At 38.6% G+C, this 24,591-nt stretch overlaps 1 protein-coding gene across 1 annotated transcript in view; it reads right to left on the minus strand.

Annotated features, from left to right (window-relative positions):
• USP24 (ubiquitin specific peptidase 24) overlaps window positions 1–24,591 on the minus strand; it is a gene marked incomplete at its 5' end in the record, with an annotated part of 148,101 nt that overhangs the window by 53,283 nt on the left and 70,227 nt on the right. The window contains 19 exons of the mRNA XM_011926379.1: window positions 948–1,108; window positions 1,799–1,869; window positions 3,798–3,953; window positions 4,804–4,963; window positions 5,660–5,888; window positions 6,000–6,095; window positions 9,391–9,488; window positions 12,499–12,654; window positions 14,055–14,148; window positions 14,315–14,400; window positions 17,645–17,818; window positions 17,927–18,025; window positions 18,726–18,836; window positions 19,051–19,117; window positions 22,369–22,484; window positions 23,504–23,557; window positions 23,737–23,877; window positions 24,057–24,208; window positions 24,333–24,349. Coding sequence (XP_011781769.1) covers window positions 948–1,108; window positions 1,799–1,869; window positions 3,798–3,953; window positions 4,804–4,963; window positions 5,660–5,888; window positions 6,000–6,095; window positions 9,391–9,488; window positions 12,499–12,654; window positions 14,055–14,148; window positions 14,315–14,400; window positions 17,645–17,818; window positions 17,927–18,025; window positions 18,726–18,836; window positions 19,051–19,117; window positions 22,369–22,484; window positions 23,504–23,557; window positions 23,737–23,877; window positions 24,057–24,208; window positions 24,333–24,349 — 2,238 coding nt within the window. The remainder of the gene's footprint in view (window positions 1–947; window positions 1,109–1,798; window positions 1,870–3,797; window positions 3,954–4,803; window positions 4,964–5,659; window positions 5,889–5,999; window positions 6,096–9,390; window positions 9,489–12,498; window positions 12,655–14,054; window positions 14,149–14,314; window positions 14,401–17,644; window positions 17,819–17,926; window positions 18,026–18,725; window positions 18,837–19,050; window positions 19,118–22,368; window positions 22,485–23,503; window positions 23,558–23,736; window positions 23,878–24,056; window positions 24,209–24,332; window positions 24,350–24,591) is intronic.

The raw sequence follows: 24,591 nt of genomic DNA on the forward strand, positions 1-24,591 counted from the left end.
TTTGTCCATTTTTCAATTCGGCTGCTGGTTTTTTGTTTAATAATTTATGATAGCTTTATATATTACCCAAATTAGCTTATTGTCTGTCATGTATGTTGCAGATTTATTTTCCCAGTTTGGTGATTGACTTTTCACTTTGAGGCATTTTTTTTCCTATATAGAAAATTTTAATTTTTATGGAGTCAAATTTTTCAGTCTTTCATTTAATTACTTCTTCATGGGCATAGTGTTTCAGTTTAGGATGATGCAAAAGTTTTGGAGATGGACCTTTATAAAGCACATAAACGAGGAAAGGAAACATTGACTTCACAAATCTCCATGACACTTTATAAGCCCCACAGTAGGGGCTGTGTGGTAAAGGTGAGTTAGAAAAAGTCATATGAACTTGAGGTCAGTGTGAGACCCCTACCTCCTATCCTGGGACTAGACTGAGGAGCACATGCATACAGGCTCACCTGTAGAGGTAAGACGGGGCAGGCAGAACAGTTATCTCACGAGCCTGGACTACAAGCTCTCTTACATACTGAAGCATGTATAAAACCAAGAAAGCAAGCCAGGAGGATACCCCGGCTACCTCTAGACATGGAGCTATGAGATATCTGCACTGAAAAAGTGATGCACAAGGGGAGAGAATCAGTATAACCTTTACACAGTGACTGGGCTCCAGTAATTCCAGGCTCTCACCAATCAGGTGAACTCCTTTTTCTCTCTGGGGTAGATGAATCACACAGGGTGAAGTGAGAACTAGGGGTATGGAGAAGAAGGCCTGGTAGTGTTTCTTCTAACTCTCCTATCCAAATGCCGTCTTTCAGGACCCAAATGTCAGAAGAAGAAAGGAGAAATTCTAGTCATCTCAATAATGCACTGTGGACTTTAGGGGAGCAGCACACAAATTATCATTTATCCTCTCTCTGTATAAGGTGAGCTTTTCCATTTTTATTACATACCTCTGATTGACTCCTCTCATAATACTAGTTGGAGACCAGAGAGGCAGCTGAGCCGTGAGGATGACGCCCAGAAGAAACTGATTTGGCTTCTGCACATCCGGATGCGCTGATGTGTCCGTCTGACTGAGAGTGTACAGCTGATCACAGGCAGCCCGGCGAATCTGAAATTACACGATCAGCAGCAAAGGACAGACATGAATCAACATGTCGAGACTACTTCAAGAGTGATTTTCTTCCAAAGTCCACCCTATTTAGTCACTCAAGTTATTGAAGGATACTAGAAAGGTATGAGTGTTTCAGTTTTTAATGGTAAGGCTTCCATTGAATAAACTAAGGCTAATTAAAACCCACTGTGGTTTGGGAACTGATTTCCCAAATTATTCTACTATTTTACTCTACTCAATAGGTTTATAACTTAATGTAAATGAAAATAAGAAAAAAGAAAGTTTAAGTTAATCCTCAAGGTCATGTAAGAATGTCAGGACTATAAAATCTAATGAAAGTTTATGGGTTGAGGTTGATCTTTCCTGATTCTGACCAACATGTGGATGCTTAATGCCAGCTGCCCTTGCCAGTTATGGATGTCAGACACTGGTTGTAACATTGTTATAAACAAAAATAACTTACTAACATTAGTCTCATAACTTTTGGTGGCCTATGGAGGAGACAGTAGAAGGAAAGGCAGTAGAGTCCAAATGGTTACTTTTCTTTCATGGTCTGCAGCCCCTCTGTACACTCCCTGAGAGCACCCAATGCCACTCCTGTATTCCCAACAACGTCACAGGTAGTTGAGAGAGCTCACAAAACAACAGGACCAAAGGATTTTTGTAAGTAACGTGAAAAATCCTCACCTCAGCACTTGGTGATCCGAGCAGAATATCAATGATGAAATCAGCAACACAGGGCAAGTTATAGAAAGATGCTAAGAAGAAGAAATGGGGGATGTGGGTGTGTGAAACAAGTTACGTAATGCATTTTCAAATTCTGATTAATTTCTTAAGCTCATCTTAAGCATAAGCTCATCTCTTTTACATACAATAATTCAGAACCTTTTACAAATGCTTTTATGCCTGTCCATTTACCCCATAAAATTCTAAGTTACTTAAGAGAAGAAACCGTGTCTTATTTTTGGGCCCCATATTTTAGCACAATGCCTTGCACATACCAGTTACGGAATAAATGTCTTGCCTTGAGAAACTATCAATAGTTGCAAACTATAAAATACACCCTAAAATAAACTTACAAATAATAACAGATATAAGTTTGGAGGGAAGTTATTTTTTCCTCTTGATTTGAAAACATATCTATGTTAAACAATTCTAGGAAAATTAAATGAAATCAAACAGCTAAGAGTAGGACTAGTACACTTTTTAAAAGTGGAGTTGCTAAAACTTCATTTGTGAATATTTATTTATTGAGAATCTACTACACATCAGACAATGTTTAGGGGCTGGAGATTCATCAGGGAACAAAATAAATAAAAGTCTCTGTCCTCATGGAGCTTTCAGCGTAGTTGGGGAGGAGATAATGATAATAAACACAATAAATAAGTAATTATTTTGCATGTTATAAAGTGATAAATGATACAGGAAAAAAAAAGGTAAGGGGTCTAGGTAGTGCTGGGGCAAGAAGAGCATTGTAATTTTTTCAAAGGTGGTTGGGGAAAGTCTCAGTAAGCATACTGGAAAGAGAGAACAAACAGCCAGTGCAAGGGAAGGAATGTATGCTGGCTGTTGGGGGAACAGCAAGGAACCCAGGGTGGCCGAAGCACAGTGAGTAAAAGGGAGAGTAGAAGCAAAGGCACAGAAGTATCAAGGGGTACACCGTGTCCACCCCTTGTAAAGATTTGGCTTTTACTCGGTGAACTGAGACGCCACCGAAAGGCTTTGAAAGAGGAGTGACGCACTCTGACTTAAAATGTAGAAGGTCCACCCTGGTTGCTGAGTAAAGAATAAACTGCAAGGCAGAAGCAGGGAGATGAGTTAGGGCACTCTTGCTATAGTCCAAGTAGGAAGCAATGGCAGCTCAGAGGGGACCAACAGTGAAAGGGGTGCTAAGGGGTAGAATCTAGAGAGGGCTTGAAGGGGGACGTGCTGACAGATTAGAAGTAGGGAGTGAAAAAAAACATATCAAAGATGAAGCCAAGGTTTTTGGCCAGAGCAACTGGAAGAAAAGAACTGCTTTTAAGTTGAGAAAACTCTAGGGTGATATGGGCAGGATTAGGGGAGCTCAGTTCTGGAAATGAGAAGTTTGGGATGTCTATTTGATATCCAGCTGGAGATATCAGGAAAGTGGTACAGGCCACAGACCCAAATTTAGGTGTTGTCAACACATAGCGGAATTTAAAACTGTGAAACTGGCACCAAGGGAATGAATGGAGATAGAGAATAGATGATGAGGAGCTGAGCCCTGGGGTGCTCTCATGTTAGAGAATGATTAGTAATGGTTCCCGTTCACCAAAGCCAACAATAAAGATGAAAGGGTACATCTTAAGTTACACAATTTTTAATACTAGCATCATTATCAGGAATTGATATACAATTCTAATTCTCTAATTTATGAACTAGTAAATTTGGGCTATTTGAATTCCTCAACTAGACAGCAAGCTTGTGGCGTGCAGACACACTGCCCTGGTGACAGCAACTGTGGAACCCCATATACAAAGGTGCTCAATAAATATTTCTTCAGAATGAGCTACTTTAACATCATCCTTAGCTACTCCACATGCCAACTTCCCGCCTTTTTCATTTCGACTAATGGGACCATATCTATAAAGAAATGTAAATAATTCCCAACAGAAACGTGGCCTTTCCCTGAAAGAGATTAATCACAAACAAGCCTCCAGCACACCTAGTTGCTGGCTCCGAAGCTGTAGGCACGTAACAAGAAGAGACAAAGCCTCTCCCGCAATCAGCGAGTCTTTGGTGGATACAGACTGTTGTCGAACACAGATTCCTGCATGCAGGGCTACCGGTTCTCCTTCACTTCCAGAGCTGCAATTGCTTCCTGAAAATAGGTAAGCAGAAATTTACTGTGGATCCAGCAGGAACTATGCAATATTTTAATCTTTTTACTATATGTTCCAGAATCCTCATGTGACATTAAATACTTCAAGAAAGCACTTAGGTCCAAGAAGCAAGAGAGACTTAACACTGTATTTGAAACACTCTAACTACTTTTTCTTTAAAACACATTTGCAGGCAATCAAAATGTGTTCACAAGGCAAAACTAATTTCAGGTGACAGAAATGAGAATAGTGCAATTCTGTGGGCCTGAGGGAGCCCTCCAGAGGATATCAGAAATGTTTCCTACCTTGTAACTTGATGTAGATGGGTTATATGCACACAAAAATCCTAAAAATCCCACACGCTTTACTGTATGTCAACATTTTAAAAACTTCCTTTATTATTGAGGTATTTCTAAAACAGAGATAGAGCAGGAAGACCCAACAAAGCTGGGAAATAAAGCTATATTTTCAAAAGGCCTAATGAAAAATAACCTGGCAAACGAAGAAAAGAACTGTTTTCCAGGACAGAATTCTAAATGAATTTGTATTATTGCCACAATGATTGGTTTCACGACACTTTTATACTCAGCTAAGCTAAAAACTGCTGATTTGGTTTCTTCACTTACTCTCTGTGTTTATAAATATTTTTCTTCTTAAGTGAAACATGACATGCATATAGGAACATGCATAAATACTAAGTGTATACAGAGCTTGATGAATTTTTACTCATGCTCACAAGCAAGAGAAGAGGGTCTCCCCCTTTTGTGACTCTGGCAAACCTACACATAGATAATTCTTATGGCTATTTCTTACCCAATGTTCTCATTACTGTCTCTTTTTAATCAGTACCTGAACTGCTGAGTCTGTTTCGAATTCCAGCAGGACACAGGGAATTACTTTCTTTAATCGGCTGGCTACTCCCAACAAGATCAAGCCGTCCTGCAGCCGCAGCCCATGACAATCTCATGAAGCAAGCCACAGTAGAAGTGAAATCACTTACTTCCATCGTCTAAAGAATGGAACAAGTATTATGAGAAAAAGCAATACTTGAGCACATGCCCTGACATCTACAACCTTCTTACAGGTCTCAGTTTCATAAGCCTCTTTTCCCTCCAAGGTCATCCAGAAGGATGGCCTTTCTCAAGCTGCCATCCTGCTCAAGGACTTTCAATTTCTCTGTTTTTTCATCTGTAAAACAGATTGATCTTCATGCTGTGGCTTCAAATTATGCTTTACCAATTTTTTTTCACTTTCCCCCTTTCCCACATACTATGACCCTGTGACCTCCCATAAGCTCTGGGATTGTCTCTAGTTTGCACGTATGCTCCCTTTTGCTTGAACAAATCTCCTTTCTCCAACTTTCTAAGTACTAATCTCTCTGTATCTAATCCTCATCTGTTCTTCAAAGCCTAGCTCAAATGCCATCTATAACATAAAATCACCCATCACAGCCACAGGTGAAGGAAATTACTCTACCTACTTTGAAGACACACAGAACGTTTTATCTTGTAGTTTTACAACACTTGATACTTTCTACCTGGAATTAGAGTTATTTATGCCCTAGTGATCTCTTTTTAAATCACCATAAATTTCTTGAAGGCAATATTCATGTCTTAATCATTTTTAAATCCCCATAGCACCTCTTCCTAAACAGGACATTCTGAATAAGAGGTACTAAAATGTCCTGAATACACAAATCACTTACTTGTATTGCAACTCGAGCAGCAGGGATGATTTCCTCAACCCTAATAGAAGACCTGTCAGACACTGACAACTGTCGGTAGGATGACTTTTCTGGGGTACCACATAAGGACATCTGTCTGCTTGTCTGCCGGCTGACATTTCGGAATGGGCGGGAAGAAAGTGCTTCTATGCCATCTTTGGTAAGGTCTTCATCTAATAACGTGGGCATTGTTTGTCCAACAAGTAAAAATCTTAAAAAGAAATAGCTAGGCTTATTCTGAGTCCATTTCACACTATTTAAAAACATGATTTGAAAGAAAAAGTCAAATATTGCCTGTTGAGACTAATGCAATGTTACATACCTTGCAAGCTGCAGACAGATGGAATAAACACCCTGCCTTGTTTCATAGTCTACTTCTGATGGGATGGAGTCTCTCTGCATGACATTTACAACCAAACTTCAAAAAGAATAAAAAAACGCAGGATATTAAAGACTTCTATTTCTTTCACTTTAAATTTTCCATAAGTACAGTAATGTAATTGGTCATCAATATTATTAATCACTTAGTTTCTACACGATTCTGTCATATAAAGAGCCTACATATGTCTATCATAATAATTTCCTATGATACCTATAAGCTTCCTAACTGTTCTCCCTGCTTCTGCTCTTGACTCTCCACCTTCCAAACCTATTTTCAAAAGACCCATCAGGGTGATCCTTGGAAAATTTGAGTCAGATCATGGCACTCTTCTGCATAAAATCCTTCAATGGCTTCCTATTTCCTATGCTGAAAAACAGCAGAGTCTTCACAGCAGCCTATAAAATCCTTCATAACTTGACCTCTGGTATCTCTACAATGTCATGTCCCAGACCTCTGTCTCATTTGAGAATGGGAAGCACTGCCTCATTCACTCTGCCCCAACCACACTGGCTGGCCTCCTGTGGCCTCTGCAGGCACCAGGCAGGTCCCCATGCATGGGTGTGTGCTGGCTGCTCCTCTGAAAAGCTTTCTCCCGGGTCTCGCTCCCTTATCTCCTCAGGTCTTTGCTAGATGTCACCCCAGTGAAGCTTTTCCTGATCACCCTACTGAAAATCACAGCCCCGGAATCCCTGCTTCCTTCTTTATTGTTCTCTACAGCTCTCCTTACCACCTGACACATATTTTTACTCACGTTAATTGTTTCCCCCTCTAAACTGTAAGCTTCATGAGGATGTGGATTTTGGTCTAATCTACTCACTGCTCTGTTCTCAGTGCTTAGAACAATATCTGGTACATGAATTAAATGACATACACAAATAAGCCAAATGTTTTTTTTTTTTTTTTTTTTTGAGACAGAGTCTCGCTCTGTCGCCCAGGCTGGAGTGCAGTGGCCGGATCTCAGCTCACTGCAAACTCCGCCTCCCGGGTTTACGCCATTCTCCTGCCTCAGCCTCCCAAGTAGCTGGGACTACAAGTGCCCGCCACCTCGCCTGGCTAGTTTTTTGTATTTTTTAGTAGAGACGGGGTTTCACCGTGTTAGCCAGCATGGTCTCGATCTCCTGACCTCCTGATCCGCCCGTCTCGGCCTCCCAAAGTGCTGGGATTACAGGCTTGAGCCACCATGCCTGGCAAGCCAAATGTTTAATGCCTTTAGTTTGACAGCCCTGTAAATGGCTGAGTGATACGAAAGGAGCTTTTACTAAAAACACCTCTACAGTGTCGAACACAGAATAAAGCTACACATGTGTGCCAGACCTTCTACGATACCTGGGAATCCTTTTCGCCATCATTTCCCTGTTTCCCATCCCCTCAACCTCCTCAAGGTCCCTACCCAGCTTCTCTGTGCCAGACCTCCCCACATGAATTCCTTCAACCATCCTCTGTTCATGCGCCGAGCTGGTGTCCATACTTTCCTCACCCAGAGGAAATGCATGCCTACTTCTTTCTAGAGAAAATCTGCTTCCAACTGCAGTATAAGTTGGCCCCATCATTTACCCCTTTCTCTTTTATCTTTTTTTTTTTCTCCTTCATTGGTCCCTTTTAGTTAGCCTATGAAGAGAACCAAGTCTTCCAGTCTTTCACAAGCTAAAATCAAAACAGAAAGACCAACTTTCCCCTCAGTTATTTTTCTCTTCAATTTTCTGTCACCCCTTTTTTCTGACTCATCTGAAAGGAGAGATCTCTATGCCCTGATGCTACCTTCCTGCCTTACACTTGCCACTCAGCTCTGACAGCTGGATTATGCCCTCATGGTTTTACTCACACGCTCCCAAATCTCTCATGCCATTCTCCACTTTTCTAACAAGCACTCTATCCAATCCAAACCATCTACTTCACATGACTCGGAAGGACCTTGTATGCAATCGAACTTATTTCTCTTGCTTTCCTCTGTTCCTTCCATCTCTCTGTGTTTATTTCCCATACTGACTAATGACTCACCATTTCCCCACTCTACCAAGCTACAAACCACAGGGCCATTTTATAAATGTCCCCACCCTCTACCTAGTCATAAATGTCATTCTGTCACTGCCCTTCATCTCCTCTCTGAATACTGTCAGTTCTCAGTCTTCCCTTCCTTCAGTCTCTCCCATTTCCCTTCGTCCTCTTCACTGCTGCCAGAGTAATTGTCCCAGGTAATTCTTGGCTTAGAAACTGCCTGCTTTTTCATGGACTATAAGACAACACTCATATTCCCCAATGAGACCCTTCTTGACACGTTTCTCTCCTTCATCCTTTGCTTGAACCTCACCAGGCAACTGAGGTTCCCAAGAGAGGCGATGCATCTTCATGCTCTCACTCATCCTTCCCTCCATACCAGCTTGGAGTGCTCTTTCCCTCCTTATTTACCTAGAGGATTTCTAGGTAAATAATTTCCCAATTCCTAGCTCAAGGGTCATTTTCTGTGAATCATTTCCTAACCTTATGACCCTAAGCAAATTCAACCAATTTAACCACCACTTTCTCGCCCCTCCCCATCACAAGTACTTTTTATACATAGCTCTGTTTTAATACCTTTTTTGGCGGGGGGGGGGGAGGGCAGGATCTTGTTCTGTTGCCAGGGTGGAGTGCAGTGGTGCAATCATGGCTCACTGAAACCTCTACCTCCCAAGCTCAAGTGATCCTCCCACCTCAGCGTCCCAAGTAGTTGGGACTACAGGTGCATGTCATCACACTCAGCTATTTTTTTATTTTTATTTTTCGTAGACATGAGGTCTCACTATGTTGCCCAGGACGATCTCAAACTCTTGGGCTCAAGTGATCCTTCTGCCTCAGCCCCACAAAGTGTTGGGATTACAGGCATGAACTACCATGCCTGGCCTGTTTTAATACTTATAATATAGTTACCTAGCTGTTTGTTATTCTTTGTTAAACCATCAGCTGCCTCTCAAAGGCAGAGATAATATCTAATTTATCTTTGCATCCACAACACTCATACCTTGCACAATATGGATTCACAGGGATCAAATTCACCTTATTTCAAACTGACATGAGACACAAAAGAAACAGATACAGTCTCCTTGCTTCTACTCTTCTTGAAAATGTCCCCCACTACCAGAGGGGAGACATGCTTCCACACATTTTTCAAACAATCAGAAGTAATAAAAGCATTTAAAATATTCTAAAGGACTGAAACATCATTCCTTCTTATAAGAACTCTCACAATGAGTCATATGATACCTTGTAGGAATAAGCAAGACTTTGCAGGGGAAATTAGCTAAAATAACTATATTCATTTTCGGCAACTCATGTAACATGACATTGAAACTCCAACCTCAAACCGCCGGCTTTGAGGAAGTTTTCACAGAAGGATTTGGCACAGCTTCTGGCCATGTCATCATCAGCTGTTGGCATGAGTTTGGAGCTTAGAACCTAGGAAATAGGTAAGCACAATTATTCATTCACACATTTTCAGCAGAAATTACTCCTTTATTAAATAAATCACTCAGACAACTTGAGTTAGAATTTCTTTAAATGTTGCACACTGTTTTTCCCCCAGAAGTATGTAGAAGCTGATGTTTCACGACAAAATAATCACATTTTCCCTATTTTATTTACTTTGGAAGAAAAATCTTTCCATTCTAGAGAAAGTTGGTGTGTTCTTTTCATGAAACTGGCAAACATGAAAGTCTCAGGCCCTCAGGCTTAGATAAGAACAGATAATTCCATGTGATATGCTAGATAAATTCTTTAGAAAGATATAAACCACCAAAGTTTTATAAAACAGCCCATATATTAAAAATGCAAGATGAGTTCCCCAATAACTCTAACTCCTATTTATTGAATATCTACAATGTATCAGGCATACTACGTATTTTACTTGATAGGTGAGAGAACTGAGACCTGAAAGGTTAAGTAGGTTAAGTGACCGCCCACCCAAGGTCACATAGTTAGAATTCAAATTCAGATGTGTCTCATTCTAACACTCGTGCCCTTCTATGATGCCGCAATGCCTACCTAAAGTGGACTTCAACTGAATACTTTGGTTGGGCAGAATTTCACATAAATAACCATACTACTATAGCCAAGACTGCAGATCTAGTTCACATTCTAGTTTTACCTAGCTGAGAGACCTTAGGCATACAATGCTCCCTTTTGTCCTAGTTTTCTCATCACTAAGTGAGCATAGTAATTACCTTTACAGGAAGATCAAAGGATTAAATACTATAGCACAAGCTTTAGGTGCTTAGTAGAAGCATCAGCACAAAACAGGTACTCAGTAAACAACTGCTTATTTAGTTATGATTTAAAAATAAAAACTCAAAAAAATAAAAATAAAAAATAAAAAAAAATAAAAACTCACATTGCCTCAGTCTTAAACTAGATGTGGCTCAAGATCATTTTCTAGTCTAAAAAAATCTGCTTCTATGAACCCATGAGTTTTATGAGTTTAGAACTTAATGTGGGATTTTGTTAAAGATGCCTTCTTCTCAGGTTGCTCTTGGAGAAACAGGTCCACCAACCTGGGATAAAGAGCATTACATGGGAGAAAAGGAACCTGTGCTCTTCTAAGCCCTTCAAGCCTTTATAGCTCTTTGTCTACATGGACACTCCGACCCCACCCACCTCATGCTTAATGGACAACAATTTAGTGAACTGACAGATTTATTCAAAGACACGGAAATATCCACTTTGAAGTTTCCTAGTAGGTAAATAAAAGTTAATGAACAAATTGTAAAGAAATTAACCTTTTAGCTGACAGCAAAATAAGAGCTTTTGGGAGTGTTAGGTTTCCAACTATTTTGTGTATCTAAATCAAAACAAAAAATATCAAAGGAATTCACACTTACTCAGGAGTCCTAAAATGATACCAGAGGTATTTTACTACTGCAGTGCTATGGCTCTAAGATAATGTAATTTGGATAGTTGATGACAAGTTGACCCACTGTTGGACCATTCTGTTTTTCTATCAAATGTGGGTGTTAAAAATTACACTTGAACTTTTTGGAGATAATCATTTAAAAACAAATGACAGATCTGGCAGGAATCACAAGATGCAAATTCTATAGACTTAAATGGGCTAAAAATTCCTAGGCAATTTTCTGTTTTGGAATACTGCATACATTTTATTTTTTGACATCTGTTTATTAAACAGGGTGAATGCTAAGTTAGTATTTGCATTTTGAATAAGCCTCTGCAGTATGCACGAAAATGTAAAATATAATCTAAACAGAAAGTACTTTGGTACTTCAAGCTGTTGTTATAACTTAATACTACACTGAATGCTACTACACTTCATAAAGTTAATTCTTAAACACAGGGATGACTCAACCTCGAAGATGGTTTTCATGCTGAATACTGCATATATTTTTAAATGTTCACACTAAATAAGGACATGCTTAATTTTTAAAATATTTGCTAAATACTTTTTCCTTTTTAGACCAATATGTCTTTTCACAAGAATGATTAAGGCAAATATGAAATGTCATCACACCTTGAAGCAATAAGATACTGCTTGTATGAAAAGTTATCACATTGTACAAGCAACGAGTGGGAAAATGAAGGACTATAATTATATGCTCCCAATTAGATTGTCAATGAAATGAAACTTGTAAAAAATGCAGGTATCCTCTTAAAAAGTTTGACTTTTGTGTACTTAACACACATGATATAATAATTAAGATTGCTTAGGCACTGATATGGATTCTTTATTGCCTGGATATAACTTCCTAAGACAAAGCAAAATCATTCAGGGCCTTATTTTCTTCAAACCAAAAGTGGTATGAGGGTCTGACCTATTACTCTCCAATAGCAGAACTGATTCCAGTTGGTCACTTTCACATAGTGCTTTGTTTACACTCTGCCATCCAGACTCAGTATATCCAGCTTCCATATGTCTTACTCATAAGATCTTGGAGAGAATATCTTGTTTTGTTTCAACTCTGTTCCTTTAACTACCACCATGACTTGTAGACAGTAAACAATTAAATGTATTAGTTTAAAGCTTCCTTTGGGGGGGCTAATTACAACGAACTGAGTGTTTGTATTCCCCTAAAATTCCTATTTTGGAAGCGAGGACACAGTGAGGCGGTACCATCTATGAACCAGGAGGCCAGCCCACACCAGACACCGAATCTGCCAGTGTCTTGATCTTGGACTCCCTGGCCACTCCAACTATGAGAAATAAATGCTTGCAGTTTAAGCCATCCAGTCTATGGTGATCTGTTATAGCAGTCCAAATGGGCTACGGTAGTGATAAAAATAATCTTTTGCATATTCAAAGGCAAAAAAGTTTCAATTTATAATCTATTTCTTAAAACTAATTTTCAACCAATCATCACATAACAGAAACCTATTTACTTATTTCTGACATCTGAAAGCATGACTCTATAAATCCAAATAGATCTGTCAAAAGGAAATGGAAAGAAATTAGGTTTCTTACTTCCAAGTTGTAGAGCACTCTGAAGGTAGACATTCCCGGGGCAAAAGATCGAAAGAGACTTTCTAAAATTGAACTGGCACTTGGCTGGTGCTGTTGCTTTGATGACAGGGATGGAGATTTTGAGGACTGAGAACTTGATTCAGACAGCAATGTTTTCTAAGTTGAAGAGAATAAAAAAAGACATAAACTTCTTAAAAGGACAAATTAAAGAGAATAGATCTTAGTACATGTTCTAATATTCTTTCCCTCTTTAATATAAGCCACACCAATGTTAGTTTCTAAAAATAAACTTCATAAAACCACATTACTCTGTAACTATTAAAACATCAAACTTGATCATACAAATTCTAAAAGTTCAGTAAGATTCAAATCTTATTGCAAATAAGAATGCTTCTGAGCATCTATTCTAAACAACACTGAGAAGGTCATTTTAATTTGTTTCTGTGTTTAAAATTTGTATCTCTAAATACTGATAATAAAATTATAAGACTGCTAAAGTGGTAGGCTTGAAAAATGTGTTAAGCTAATACTAGTGATACATTTTATAATTACATTAGTTTGCTTATCCTTCAAATTAATTTATAAGCAATAAATGACATGACTGAACTGACCTAAATTTCTAACACTAAATTACAAAATAGAAAATATAGTTTTAACAACTTTTTCTACATGAATTTATTCTGCGAACATAATTAAACAGTATTATAGATAAGACACAATATCAATATATAGATAAAGCTCTTAAGGAACAACATTCCAACAATTAACACAAATGAACTTTAAATATCAACTGTGAAAAAATTAAATGGTAATCCATTTATATAAGCAACTCAGACACAGGCAACAATCAGATTCAAAGAGGCATCATAGCTAATGAAAAACTTCTCAGCTGAATCACAACTAGAGTCTGATCTGGGACAAGTAACTTCATCTCTTTGAGCTTTGGTTTCCTAATATATAACATGAGGAGGTGGAAAGGTAGATGATATTAAAGGTTCTTTCCAGTTCTGAAACCTGATGTCATTATTGACTTTTATATAGATACTTTAAAAGCCAACATTAAGTTCTGATTTCCATTTATGGCAAAGGTATTTCTTTCTTTCTTTTCTTTTTCTTTTTTTTTTTTTTTTTTGAGACAGGGTCTTACTTTGTTGCCCAGGCTGGAGTGTATGTATAATCTTGGCTCACTGCAGCCTCGACCTCTTGGGTTCAAGCTATCCTCCCACCTCAGCCTCCTGAGTAGCTGTGACTACAGGTACATGTCATCACACCAGGGTAATTTTTTAATTTGTAGAGATGGGGTCACCCTACATTGTCCAGGCTGGTCTTGAACTCTGGGGCTTAAACCATCCTCCGACCTCGGCCTCCCAAATTGTTGGGATTATAGGCGTGAGTCACTGCACTGGGCTGGCAAAGGTATTTTTCAAAAGAAGAAAAAACAGTATGGGAAAGATGATATCATATGACCTTGATGTGATTTCAGGTTGCATTTTCACTCACTGAATTGTGATATAAAATTGTCATGCTAATTAAATAACTATCAAAAATACTCATACCTTTCTTCCTAAAGAATCAAGTTGATCAAGGGCTTCCTGAATAGCTGGATCAGTGGGTATCAAGAGCAGAAGCTTCCGCACTCGTAGAGTTATCCTGAAGTTTTTCAAATACAAATTTTTGTTACATATAAGCCATAGTTTAATAACAAAGTCCATTTGCATGGAATATAAAGTAAAATGCATTTCAAGTGAAAAGTGACTTGGCTCCCTAATGTTAGTAACTTTCTCTCTGCCCAAATCTCACAAATATTTATATTTACCTTGGCTCTTCCAGATTGGCGAGCTGATAAAGCATGTCAAATACATTACATACGAGAGCCATCACTACGCCAGGGAGGGATTTCTCCTGATGGAAAAAACCAAAATAGAAATTCAAATTTACAAAAGAATGTTCTCCTTTCCTAATCAAACTTACAAACAATAAAAATATTAGTTCTGAAAGGTTGGTCACCGTAAAGCTTGAGGGAAGCACAGTGTCATCTGTACTGAAGACCACCACAAGGGAACATAATAGATGAGGGATCACTACCTTCTAGTGTGTATTACTTGCTCTCCCTTCTCCTGGCCACCTGCCAGTGAAGGGACTAAGATGACAAAGGCAGGCACAGTAGAAGAGAGGTAAAGCAGAGGGCATATGTAATTAATATAATGGGAGAGCAGGCACCACTGAGCTAATGACTGCTCACCAGCAGAGAACAGGGTGAGTGATGTGAAAACAAAAGTAGTGTGTTTATGTGTCTACATTAACACATAACACTAGATATATGTAATTTAAGTTGAGAAAAAGAAGTTACCATGTTTTTTTCCTAAAGATCAGAAAAGACAAAATGGTTATAACTGCATAAAAGAGATTCGGATATGATTGAAGTACTATTTTCTGGTTATAAGGAATAAGAAATCGGACATTACACAATGTATTTATAAGTGGGAAGATTTTTAATAAATTTAGGATAAATGTGAGACAGGTAAAAATTATTAAACTTGAAGATACTATGTACATTGTTTTTGTTGTTATTTAGCTGCTATAATACCATTCTGAGTGGGATTTCTTTTTAAAATTCTTGTTATATATGAAACATAATTTTTTTTAAAAATTGAGACGGGGGTCTCACTATGTTGTCCAGGTTGGTCTTGAACTCCTGGCCTCCAGCAATCCTCCTGCCTCAGTCTCCCAAACTACTAGGATTACAGGCATGAGCCACCACACCCAATCTTTCAATACAGTTAACTTTGACAACCCCACAATACCAACATAGGCTGAGTATCCCTAATTAAAAAATCTGAAATGTGAAATTCTCCAAAATCGGAAACTTTCTGGGTGCCAACACAACACCACATGTGGAAAATTCCATGCCTGACCTCATGTAACCAATCTCAGTCAAAATCTTGTTTTGTGCACAAAATTATTTAAGATGTATAAAATTACCTTCAGGCTATGTATATAAGGTGTATATGAATCATAAATACATGTAGTGCTTGGATTTGGGTCCCATCCTCAAGACATCTCATTATGTATATGCAAATATTCTAAAATCCTAAGGACTACTCAACTTGCACTAAACTTTAAGAATTCTTTGATCTCTCTAGTAAGGTTTATGCTCTGTAAATTAAAAAGATGCAGTCACACAAAGTCTTATGTTTGGAATTGAAGAAATACATATAATAACCATGGGGGAAAAAACTGTATATGTCTTTTCAATACCTTTATTTTACATTAGCTTGCTTTCTAGACTATAGAAGCCGAAAAAGCAGAACAGTCTTACGCAGCTTTGTACACCTGGAGTCCTAACACAGAGAAGGCACAAAATAAACTAATTCATGAAGTCACCGAAATACTGATTGAGTATCTATCGTGTTCTAGCCACTGTTTTAGGTGTCAAGGATGCAGCAGAGAACCAAGCAGAAGAAAATCTGCTTTCATGGAGCTTATGTTTTATTGGGGGAGAGAGATAAACAAGATAAATAAAATACACAGTATGCTAAAGAAAAAATAAAGTAGGGAAGGGAAATAAAAAGATACAGGGATAGGAAAGAGGCTGAAAATCTAGATAAGACCGTCAAAGAAGGCTGGCTGAGAATATGAGTAAAAGCTGAAGAAAGTGAGAGTGAGCCACCTGTATATCAGGAAAGAACAGTTTAGGCACAGGGAAGAGCAAGTTCACAGACCATGTTATTTGAGGACCAACGTGGAGGCCAGTGTGGCTGGAGTGGTGAGAGAAGCTCACAGGAGACAACCTTGGAGAGGCTCTGGGGGACACATTAGGAAGGCCCTGAAGGTCCCAGTAAAGACTGGCTCTTATTCTGAGTGAGACAGGAGCCACTCGGGCCAAGTGGTACAACCTGACTTATGTTTAGTAAGATCCTGGGCCACTGGGTGCCCTGTAGCGAAGAGACTGAACTGGTGTAAGAGCAGAAACTGTGAGAGCAGTTAGGATACTATTAAAACACGCCAGGTGAGGCATAGTGATTGCCTAGACTGGCGTGCAAGCTGTGGATGCAGAAAAAAGTAGCTGGAGTCTCGATGCATTCTAAAGGTGGAGTCAAGAATTTGTTCATGGACATGGGTGTGGAAGAAGGAACCCAAAGATTCTGACATGAGCCAACTAGAAGACTGGAGATGCCATCATTTGCGATACAGCAAGACTGTGGGAAGAAGAGATTTGGAGTGGGAGTGAGGTAGTGGGGAAAAGGGTATAAGGAGTTCAATTTGGGATAAATTAGGATTGGGGTTCCTTGTAGACACTTAAGAGATGTTAAGTGGATGGATCCATTTATTTGAACTTCAGGTTAAAGCTAAAAACCAGAAGTCAGCAATGTATACACAATATGCGGAGACTGGAGACTGGATGAGATTAAAGGAATGACTGTAGACAGAGGAGAGGTCCAAAGATTGGACCAGGGAACTCCTCAGTACAGAGATCAGGGAGATGAAGAGAAATTGGCAAAGGAGACCAAAAAACAAAAAACCAACCAAACAGGCAGAGAGGCAGTGGGAAGTCACGCAAGTCCTGAAAGCCAAGTGAAGAGTGTTCCAAGGGGGAAGTGACCACACGTATCAGCTTCAACAAAACACCAAGAAGACAAGGACTAAGAGGTGGAGGTGACAGACTAACTTGAAAAGAGATTAATTCTTATCAAGAGAGATCAAGACAGGATGTCAAAGAAAAGCTGGAAAGAAGTTTAGACAACTCTTTCAAGGAGTTTTGCTGATTTTGGAAGGAGAATGGGGCAGAAACTAAAGTGGAAATGGGGTGAAGAGTTTTTATTTTAAGATGGAAGAAATAACACAACATGCTTGAACACTAATGGGAATGACCCAGTAGAGAGGGGAAAAAAAAAATCAATGAAGAGAGAGATGCATCAGAGGACAGTGAGTGGCCAGGCAGAATCATTCAGTGATTGATTCAGAAGGCTGGTAAATTATATTATCTTCTTCTCTCAACTGAATCCTAGCATTTGTTATACAGTTTGGAAGAGTCAGAACTTGTCTGAGAGAAAAGGATATCATCATCCAAACCCATATGGGCTGAATACAAAAATACAGTGATTGTTAAGTTCTTGTTTTTAAATTGAAATTGATCACCCAGTACCTGCTCCATGGCATATGAAGAACTAAAAACCCCACTACTGCTGCTACTGGAGCTGGTTGAAGAATCTGCTGAACTCCCAGATGGGGTCCCACTGCCAGAAGTCTTCACTGTAAGGATCTGTTCATCAGAAAAGCCCAGTTGGTGGAGTAGCTTTTGATCTTTATTCACTGTCAGCTGCAAAAAGTGGTTTCTTAATTATTGAGAGGAAAAGAGGAAATTATTCATATCAGGCTAAATATTTATATCATTTATTATTCATAAAAACTGCTTATTTAAACCTACCAGGCTATCATTTGTAAATATCTGTATATTATCCATAGGAGAGCACAACTGCTTGGCTATTTTCCACCGGACACTCCCTATGGTTTCATTACTGTGAGCCTGTAAAATAAAATTAAACATGTTGTGAGAGAATTCATTTATTTATTCATTTAAGCAACTGGGCATCTACTAGGTAATGGGCACTGTTCTAGAAGCTGGGAACACAGCAGAGAACATAAAGACAAGAATCCCTACCCTCGTGAGGCTTCCCTTCTGCTATAATTAAATGTTCCATTCTACACTCCACCTCCTCCCCATCAAGCATAGAATGAGACCTCAAGCCTTTCTTCCACTGCAGTGTTGTCCACTCTTTCCCTTTTTCACTGTGCTCCCCTCACACCAGCCACCTTGCTTGCCTTTGTATCTGTTCTTCCATTTGCCTGGAATGTTCTCCCAAGCAAACGTCATTTACCCTGTCACTTTACTCAAGTTTGTGCTCAAACGTCACCACCTCAGAGAGACTTTTCCCTGTCCACCTTTAAATATTTTGTGCATTCCCATCACCCTCTTATCACCGTCCTCACCAATGTATCCTACTTTACTCTTATTTGTTCTTTATAATACTCACCACTGCCTGACATTATATAATATTTATTTATATATCTGCTTATACCCCACAGTTTCATTTCAGGTCTTTATTCTACACCTGTTTACCAAACAACCTTTAGAATGATTATTCATGCAGCTATCTCAATCAAGACTGCTTTATGAAACTAATAAGACAACATGAAAATGGCTATAGTTCTTAATATAAACCTACCTCAACAGTGAAGGTATCTTTGGTAGACTCATAGGTAACATTAAGAGTTAAAAGATGTCCATGAAATGAGGCACCATGAGGTAGAATAGTTCGTGGAACAGAGTAAAAATCCTTAAAAAACAAATAAGTCAAGTCAGATGGATAGTACCACATCAGAAATACATACCTATGTACATATGATGAATGAAGATGCTTTTCTTAAGAAAAGAGAGGCTAACTGGATGTGGTGGTGTGCTAAACTCCCAGCTACTAGAAAGGCTGAGGTGGCAAGATGGCTTGAGCCCAGCCTAAGCAACATGCGTCTTAAAAGAAGGAAGCGGCTTACCTCTATAGTGATCACATAGCGCTCTGCCAGAAGCAGCAGTCTCTCAATTATTACAAGTTTAGTGGATCTACAGATTAAAAAAAAAAGTATTACAAAGTATTTGAAGTGAGTTACTGATCTGACCTTAATTCTAGTCTGTTTCACCAAAACCACAATAACAGTTAGCACTCAGTGGTCAAAGACTGAAATTTGCAAAGATTAAACTTCCCTTTTACCCAATGGGGAGGTGGTTCTACCAGCTGACAGCTGTAGCATACAGATGGAATAAGGAAGAAGCCTGTACCTCCCCACGTTTCCTTTCCTTTCTTCTTTTTAATTCTTTAAACAGTTATTCCACAAATGGAGGACCTGGGTTTCTAGGCCTATCTGTCCATTAATTCATCAAGAATGAAATCAGTGAGTTTGACTCTCATTAATCTTGTAACTAAAATATGACATACAATTCTATGAACACATGAAATCTGACAAAGTTCTGAACTGCCTGAGAATTAGAAGCCAAATGCAAATCAGTAAGTATGACACAAACAAAAGTTGCTATCTTAAAATGAGATCTGAGATCTCTTTTGGTTGAAGACTTATGGGAGCTTACTTATCAGGTGAAATAATCAGACCGCAATATTCATCAGCTTATATAGTCATAACCTCATACTTTACTAAAGAGAACATTGCATGTATTAACATTAAGAAATGAAAATCCAAGTCCTCTTAATTTAAACATTTTATATTCCAGAGAGTCTAGACATTTCAAAGAGGTATATATCTAAAACTGAAAAGAGGTGCCATTTTCTAATAATTGGTCTGGTATGCTGATTAGCAGTACCAAAAATTTCACTCTGAAAACAGCTGATTAAACACATTTTAGCAGTTCTATCACATATATTTAACGGAGTTCTAAACTATTCCAGTCTATGGGCAAGAACTAGAACTTGAAATTCAGATGAAAAATTTTCAGAAAATATTTAAGTCCATAATAAGTGAGTGAACTATTGAGTGAACTGTTTTTAAATTATGCCTCAATAATGAATTAAATCACAGACAGTATTATGAAATACTGTACAGATGACAGAAACCCCACTACACCAAGCTGGAACAATTATGGATACTGAAAAGTTCTTTCCAAACTAGTGAAATGAGATAAACTACAATGTTCTGGTTCAAATTCGACTTTGAAACTATATACTCTTATTAATCCTATTTAGAGTTTGTAATAAGAATATTTTAAATTATGTGGTTTTTCTCTGTAGTCCACCAAATATGAAATGATTCAGAATAAAAAGCACTTAGTAAAGAGAAAAAAACAAAAAGCATAGTCATTTAAAGAAGTAGGAGTTTGGACATCCTAACCCAACAGCACATAAAATACACTTACATTCTAATTTACCAGATAAATAAACCATTAAGGAACTGAGTCATAGAGATGGACTACATCTTACAAACATGTAATTGGGAATTCTTAATATACATTTTAAATGAAAGTCTATTTGAGATATACTTCCAACAATGTAGGAATGTGAAAGTCATGTTAGTGTTCTTATCATGAGTTGAATCTATCATTACTTCTGCCATCTAAAAATGAAGTCGGAAAAGGCTGAGTTTATTGGCTTCCTTCATATTAACGAAGTATAGTGACACAATACTCAAGTCATTTTTAAAAAGAAGAATGGGCTGGGTGCAGTGGCACAAGCCTGTAATCCCAGCACTTTGGGAGGCTTAGGCGGGCGGATCACCTGGTCAGGAGATGGAGACCATCCTGGCTAACACGGTGAAACCCTGTCTCTACTAAAAATACAAAAAATTAGCCAGGCGTGGTGGCGGGTGCCTGTAGTCCCAGCTACTCAGGAGGCTGAGGCAGGAGAATGGCGTGAACCCGGGAGGCGGAGCTTGCAGTGAGCTGAGATTGCGCCACTGCACTCCAGCCTGGGCAACAGAGCAAGACTCCGTCTCAAAAAAAAAAAAAAAAAAAGGAAAAGAAGAATGGGGGAAAGGACTCACTGCCTTGATTCCCCTTTTTAAAGGAAGGCTTTAACAAGCAAAGGAATATCCTTACTCAGTTGTGAATAAGAATAGTCACTCTAGAGTAGAGACAGACTCTATGAGTACCCATCACTAGAGGGCAGCAGCAGAGTGAGGTAAGGAGAGCAAGCCCTTCCCAGAGCACTCGCCAGTTTTCTGGGAAACAATGACGTGGTGCTGCTTACCAGTACAGGCTCAAAAAGACCCACAAAAGTATTTTAGTTACTTCCATCTAACGTTCCAAATTATGCATTGTTTCTCCTATATCTCCTATTCATGAAATCTGAGTTTAGCGTCTGCTGTAGTTCTCTGACATCAAAGAACTACAGCAGACGCTAAACTCAAGATTTCATCAAGATGGCTGGGCACGGTGGCTCACGCCTGTAACCCCAGCACTTTGGGAGGCCGAGACGGGTGGATCACAAGGTCGAGACCATCCTGGCTAACACGGTGAAACCCCGTCTCTACTAACAATATAAAAAAAAAATTAGCCGGGTGTGGTGGCGGGCACCTGTAGTCCCAGCTACACCGGAGGCTGAGGCAGGAGAATGGCTTGAATCCGGGGGGCGGAGCTTGCAGCGAGCCGAGATCGCGCCACTGCACTCCAGCCTGGGCAACAGAGCGAGACTTTGCCTCAAAAAATAAAAAATAAAAAAGATTTCATCAATAATAACTGAAAACTCAAAAAACAGCAATGTAATAGATTAAGAGACAATGTACAAAAAAAAAAAAGGGACAATGTCAGTTTAAAGTTTTAACACAAACATTGGGGAATAAAGTTCTCACTAAAAATTATTTTGAAAAATACTTTTATTATTTGAATATTTTAGTGACTATGATTATATTATAATGCATAATTTTAATTAATCATCTTCCACTTCATTCTGCTTACCCTATTAATGCTCTGAGCTTGAGTATTCAAGGAGAAAAGCCTAAGTAAATATTTTAAACTTGAAAAAAATTAATCTTCATACAATGTATGTGTATTCCATTCTAAACAGTAAGTTATTCATACTACATAGAATAAAAGTAAAATGAATCAAATAAGAACTAAAACAAGAAGACTTGTCCACCAGGCACAGGGCAGTACTCGGGTGGTTCTGGTGATGACCTACACACAGAACTTCCAAAGAGACACAGATTCAGGGGTGTACGATGGGGAACATGTAATTCTCAGGATTATGACAGCTTGCAAAAATTATGATACAAAATGAAGAAATCAATAATTAAGAAACCTACATAAAAAATACCATTTAAGAAAACTGACGTGTGTGTGTTGTGTATTTTTCACTTCTGATCACTTACCTATAAGGAGACTGAACTGAGGTTGCTACAGTTGGCATGGCAGTTGCTGTAAGCATTTTTGTTGCTCTGGTCACAGCATGTGTTAGAGTGGGGCCACCAAGTGCTGAACTGGCTGCCTAAAAGATACCAAACAGTCATTCTTTATCAGGGTTTCTCAACCTGGACACTAATGACATTCTGGACAGGATAATTTGCTGTTGCAGAGGGCTGGCCTGGCCATTCATTGCCAGATGTTTAACAGGATCCCTGGCCTCTACCTACCTAGGGACCAGTAGGATGTTTCTAGTTGTGACAACCAAAAATGTCTCCACATATTACCAAATGACCCCCAGAGGCAAAATAAGCCCCAGCTGAGAACTAGTGCCCTATATATGTTAATACTTACATGAGACCTCATAAAGGGTATCTGAATACTTGAACATTTTTTTCTAATGACATATTTGGATAGAAGTCACAATTAGGGAAATACTGTACATATTCTAGCACATACTTATCATCAGAAAGTTTTATTGGAATTGGGAGGCAGTAGCATTTTAGGCTTTTGGAATATTTTTGATTAGATATAAAACTTAAGCATATCAACTGAATATGAATGTTTAATGCTTTAAGCGTCATGCTAGAAATAAAAGAGATACATGTGAGGTAGCATTACACAGCAGGCTTCTAATGGACAAAGACAACCGATAGACACCATCTACTACTAACTGTCCTGCTGTGGCCTTTAATAACATTTATGGTATAACTAGGTGAAACATAAAGTAAAAAAAAAAAAAAAAGAAAAGAGGCAGTGCTTGTATAAAATTCCTGAACAGAAAAAGAAAAAAGAGAAAAAGATTCTATTACAAACATGGAATGTATAGATGACCTATTTTCTGAAGATAGTTCCTATACTCCAAAAGGGGAGGAAGGTGGATGGAGTGGGGAAAACAGCTGATGAGAGGGAGAAAGATTTCCTATAAAGTACACTTATATATTGGGCAAACATCTGTTCCCTATGCCACAATATGGTACTGTTGATAAATTCTTCAATAGGATCCAGCCACAAACATCAACATTATAAATTATCTAAAAATATAAAATTACAAAAGGAAAAAAAAATTTACCTCAGAGAGGTTAAATAAAATTTGCTACTCACTTCTAATCTTGTGTAGCAATCAGCAATGAATTTCTTATGTAAAGACACTGAATCCTGAAAGAGTATATGGAAATTACAATTAGTCCTCGACATTTAGTTGTAATCACTATTCAGCACAAAATATCAAAATAAGCCAATTTTTGGTCATGCCAAGGATCATAGCTTATCACTAAAATATATATATAATTTTCTGCTTTTTTGTGTATGGGTAACTTCTTTCCTTAGATACCTACCTTCTTTAATCTAGGATTTAGATTAATGTAACTATAGTTTATGATTAGCTGAATAGCTTCATTAGCAATTTCTTCATCAGGTGATTCCATGGCTATTTTCCAAATGAAATCCATTCCTATCAATTCCAGCTTTTCTACATACTGTTCAAAAGAAGAAAAATTATAAAGCATATCAGGATCACAAAATTACAAAACCAGAGACAATTATTTTGTTACATCATGAGTCCACACTTCTTCAGTTCAATACGAATTAAGGCTGCAAAACCTCAGCTATATGAAAATAATATTATACTGATGTGGAACTTTAAAAAGCAACCAACCACAGAAGCACTGGGCAAATTCCATGGGAACCAGGATAGGTATGGAGATATCTCTTCAGACATCCCTAGACCCAAACTGGACACACAGCCCAACAGACTGCTGAAGCAGAAATAGAGCAGGAGTGAGATGGGCACCATCTTCAGGAGCTTTTCTTCAAAAGGAAACACAGTCAAGCCAGAAGTGGTCACTAATTCTTGGGGCTCAATCTGGTCTTTCTAAAGCTCAGTAGGAAATAGCAGGACCCAGAGCTTGTAAAATCTGGTAAAAACTCTTACCACCCAGGAAGTCATGTCTTAAATAAAAAAGATGTAGAAAAAGAGTTAATAAGCCTTTTTTTTTTTTTTTTCCAAAGGGGTATGTGTAAACATAAACATAAGCTGTACATCCTACTTTTCCTGCCTGTCTATTCCTGATGTTTTCTCCCCAAATTCCTGCCATTGTGATCCCAGGACGAAGACTGCGCTTGCTTTTTTCTTTGAGACGGAGTCTCGCTCTGTCGCCCAGGCTGGAGTGCAGTGGCCGGATCTCAGCTCA

This window comes from Colobus angolensis, unplaced genomic scaffold (genome assembly GCF_000951035.1).
Source record: "Colobus angolensis palliatus isolate OR3802 unplaced genomic scaffold, Cang.pa_1.0 Scaffold68, whole genome shotgun sequence".
Classification (NCBI taxonomy): Eukaryota; Metazoa; Chordata; class Mammalia; order Primates; family Cercopithecidae; genus Colobus; species Colobus angolensis.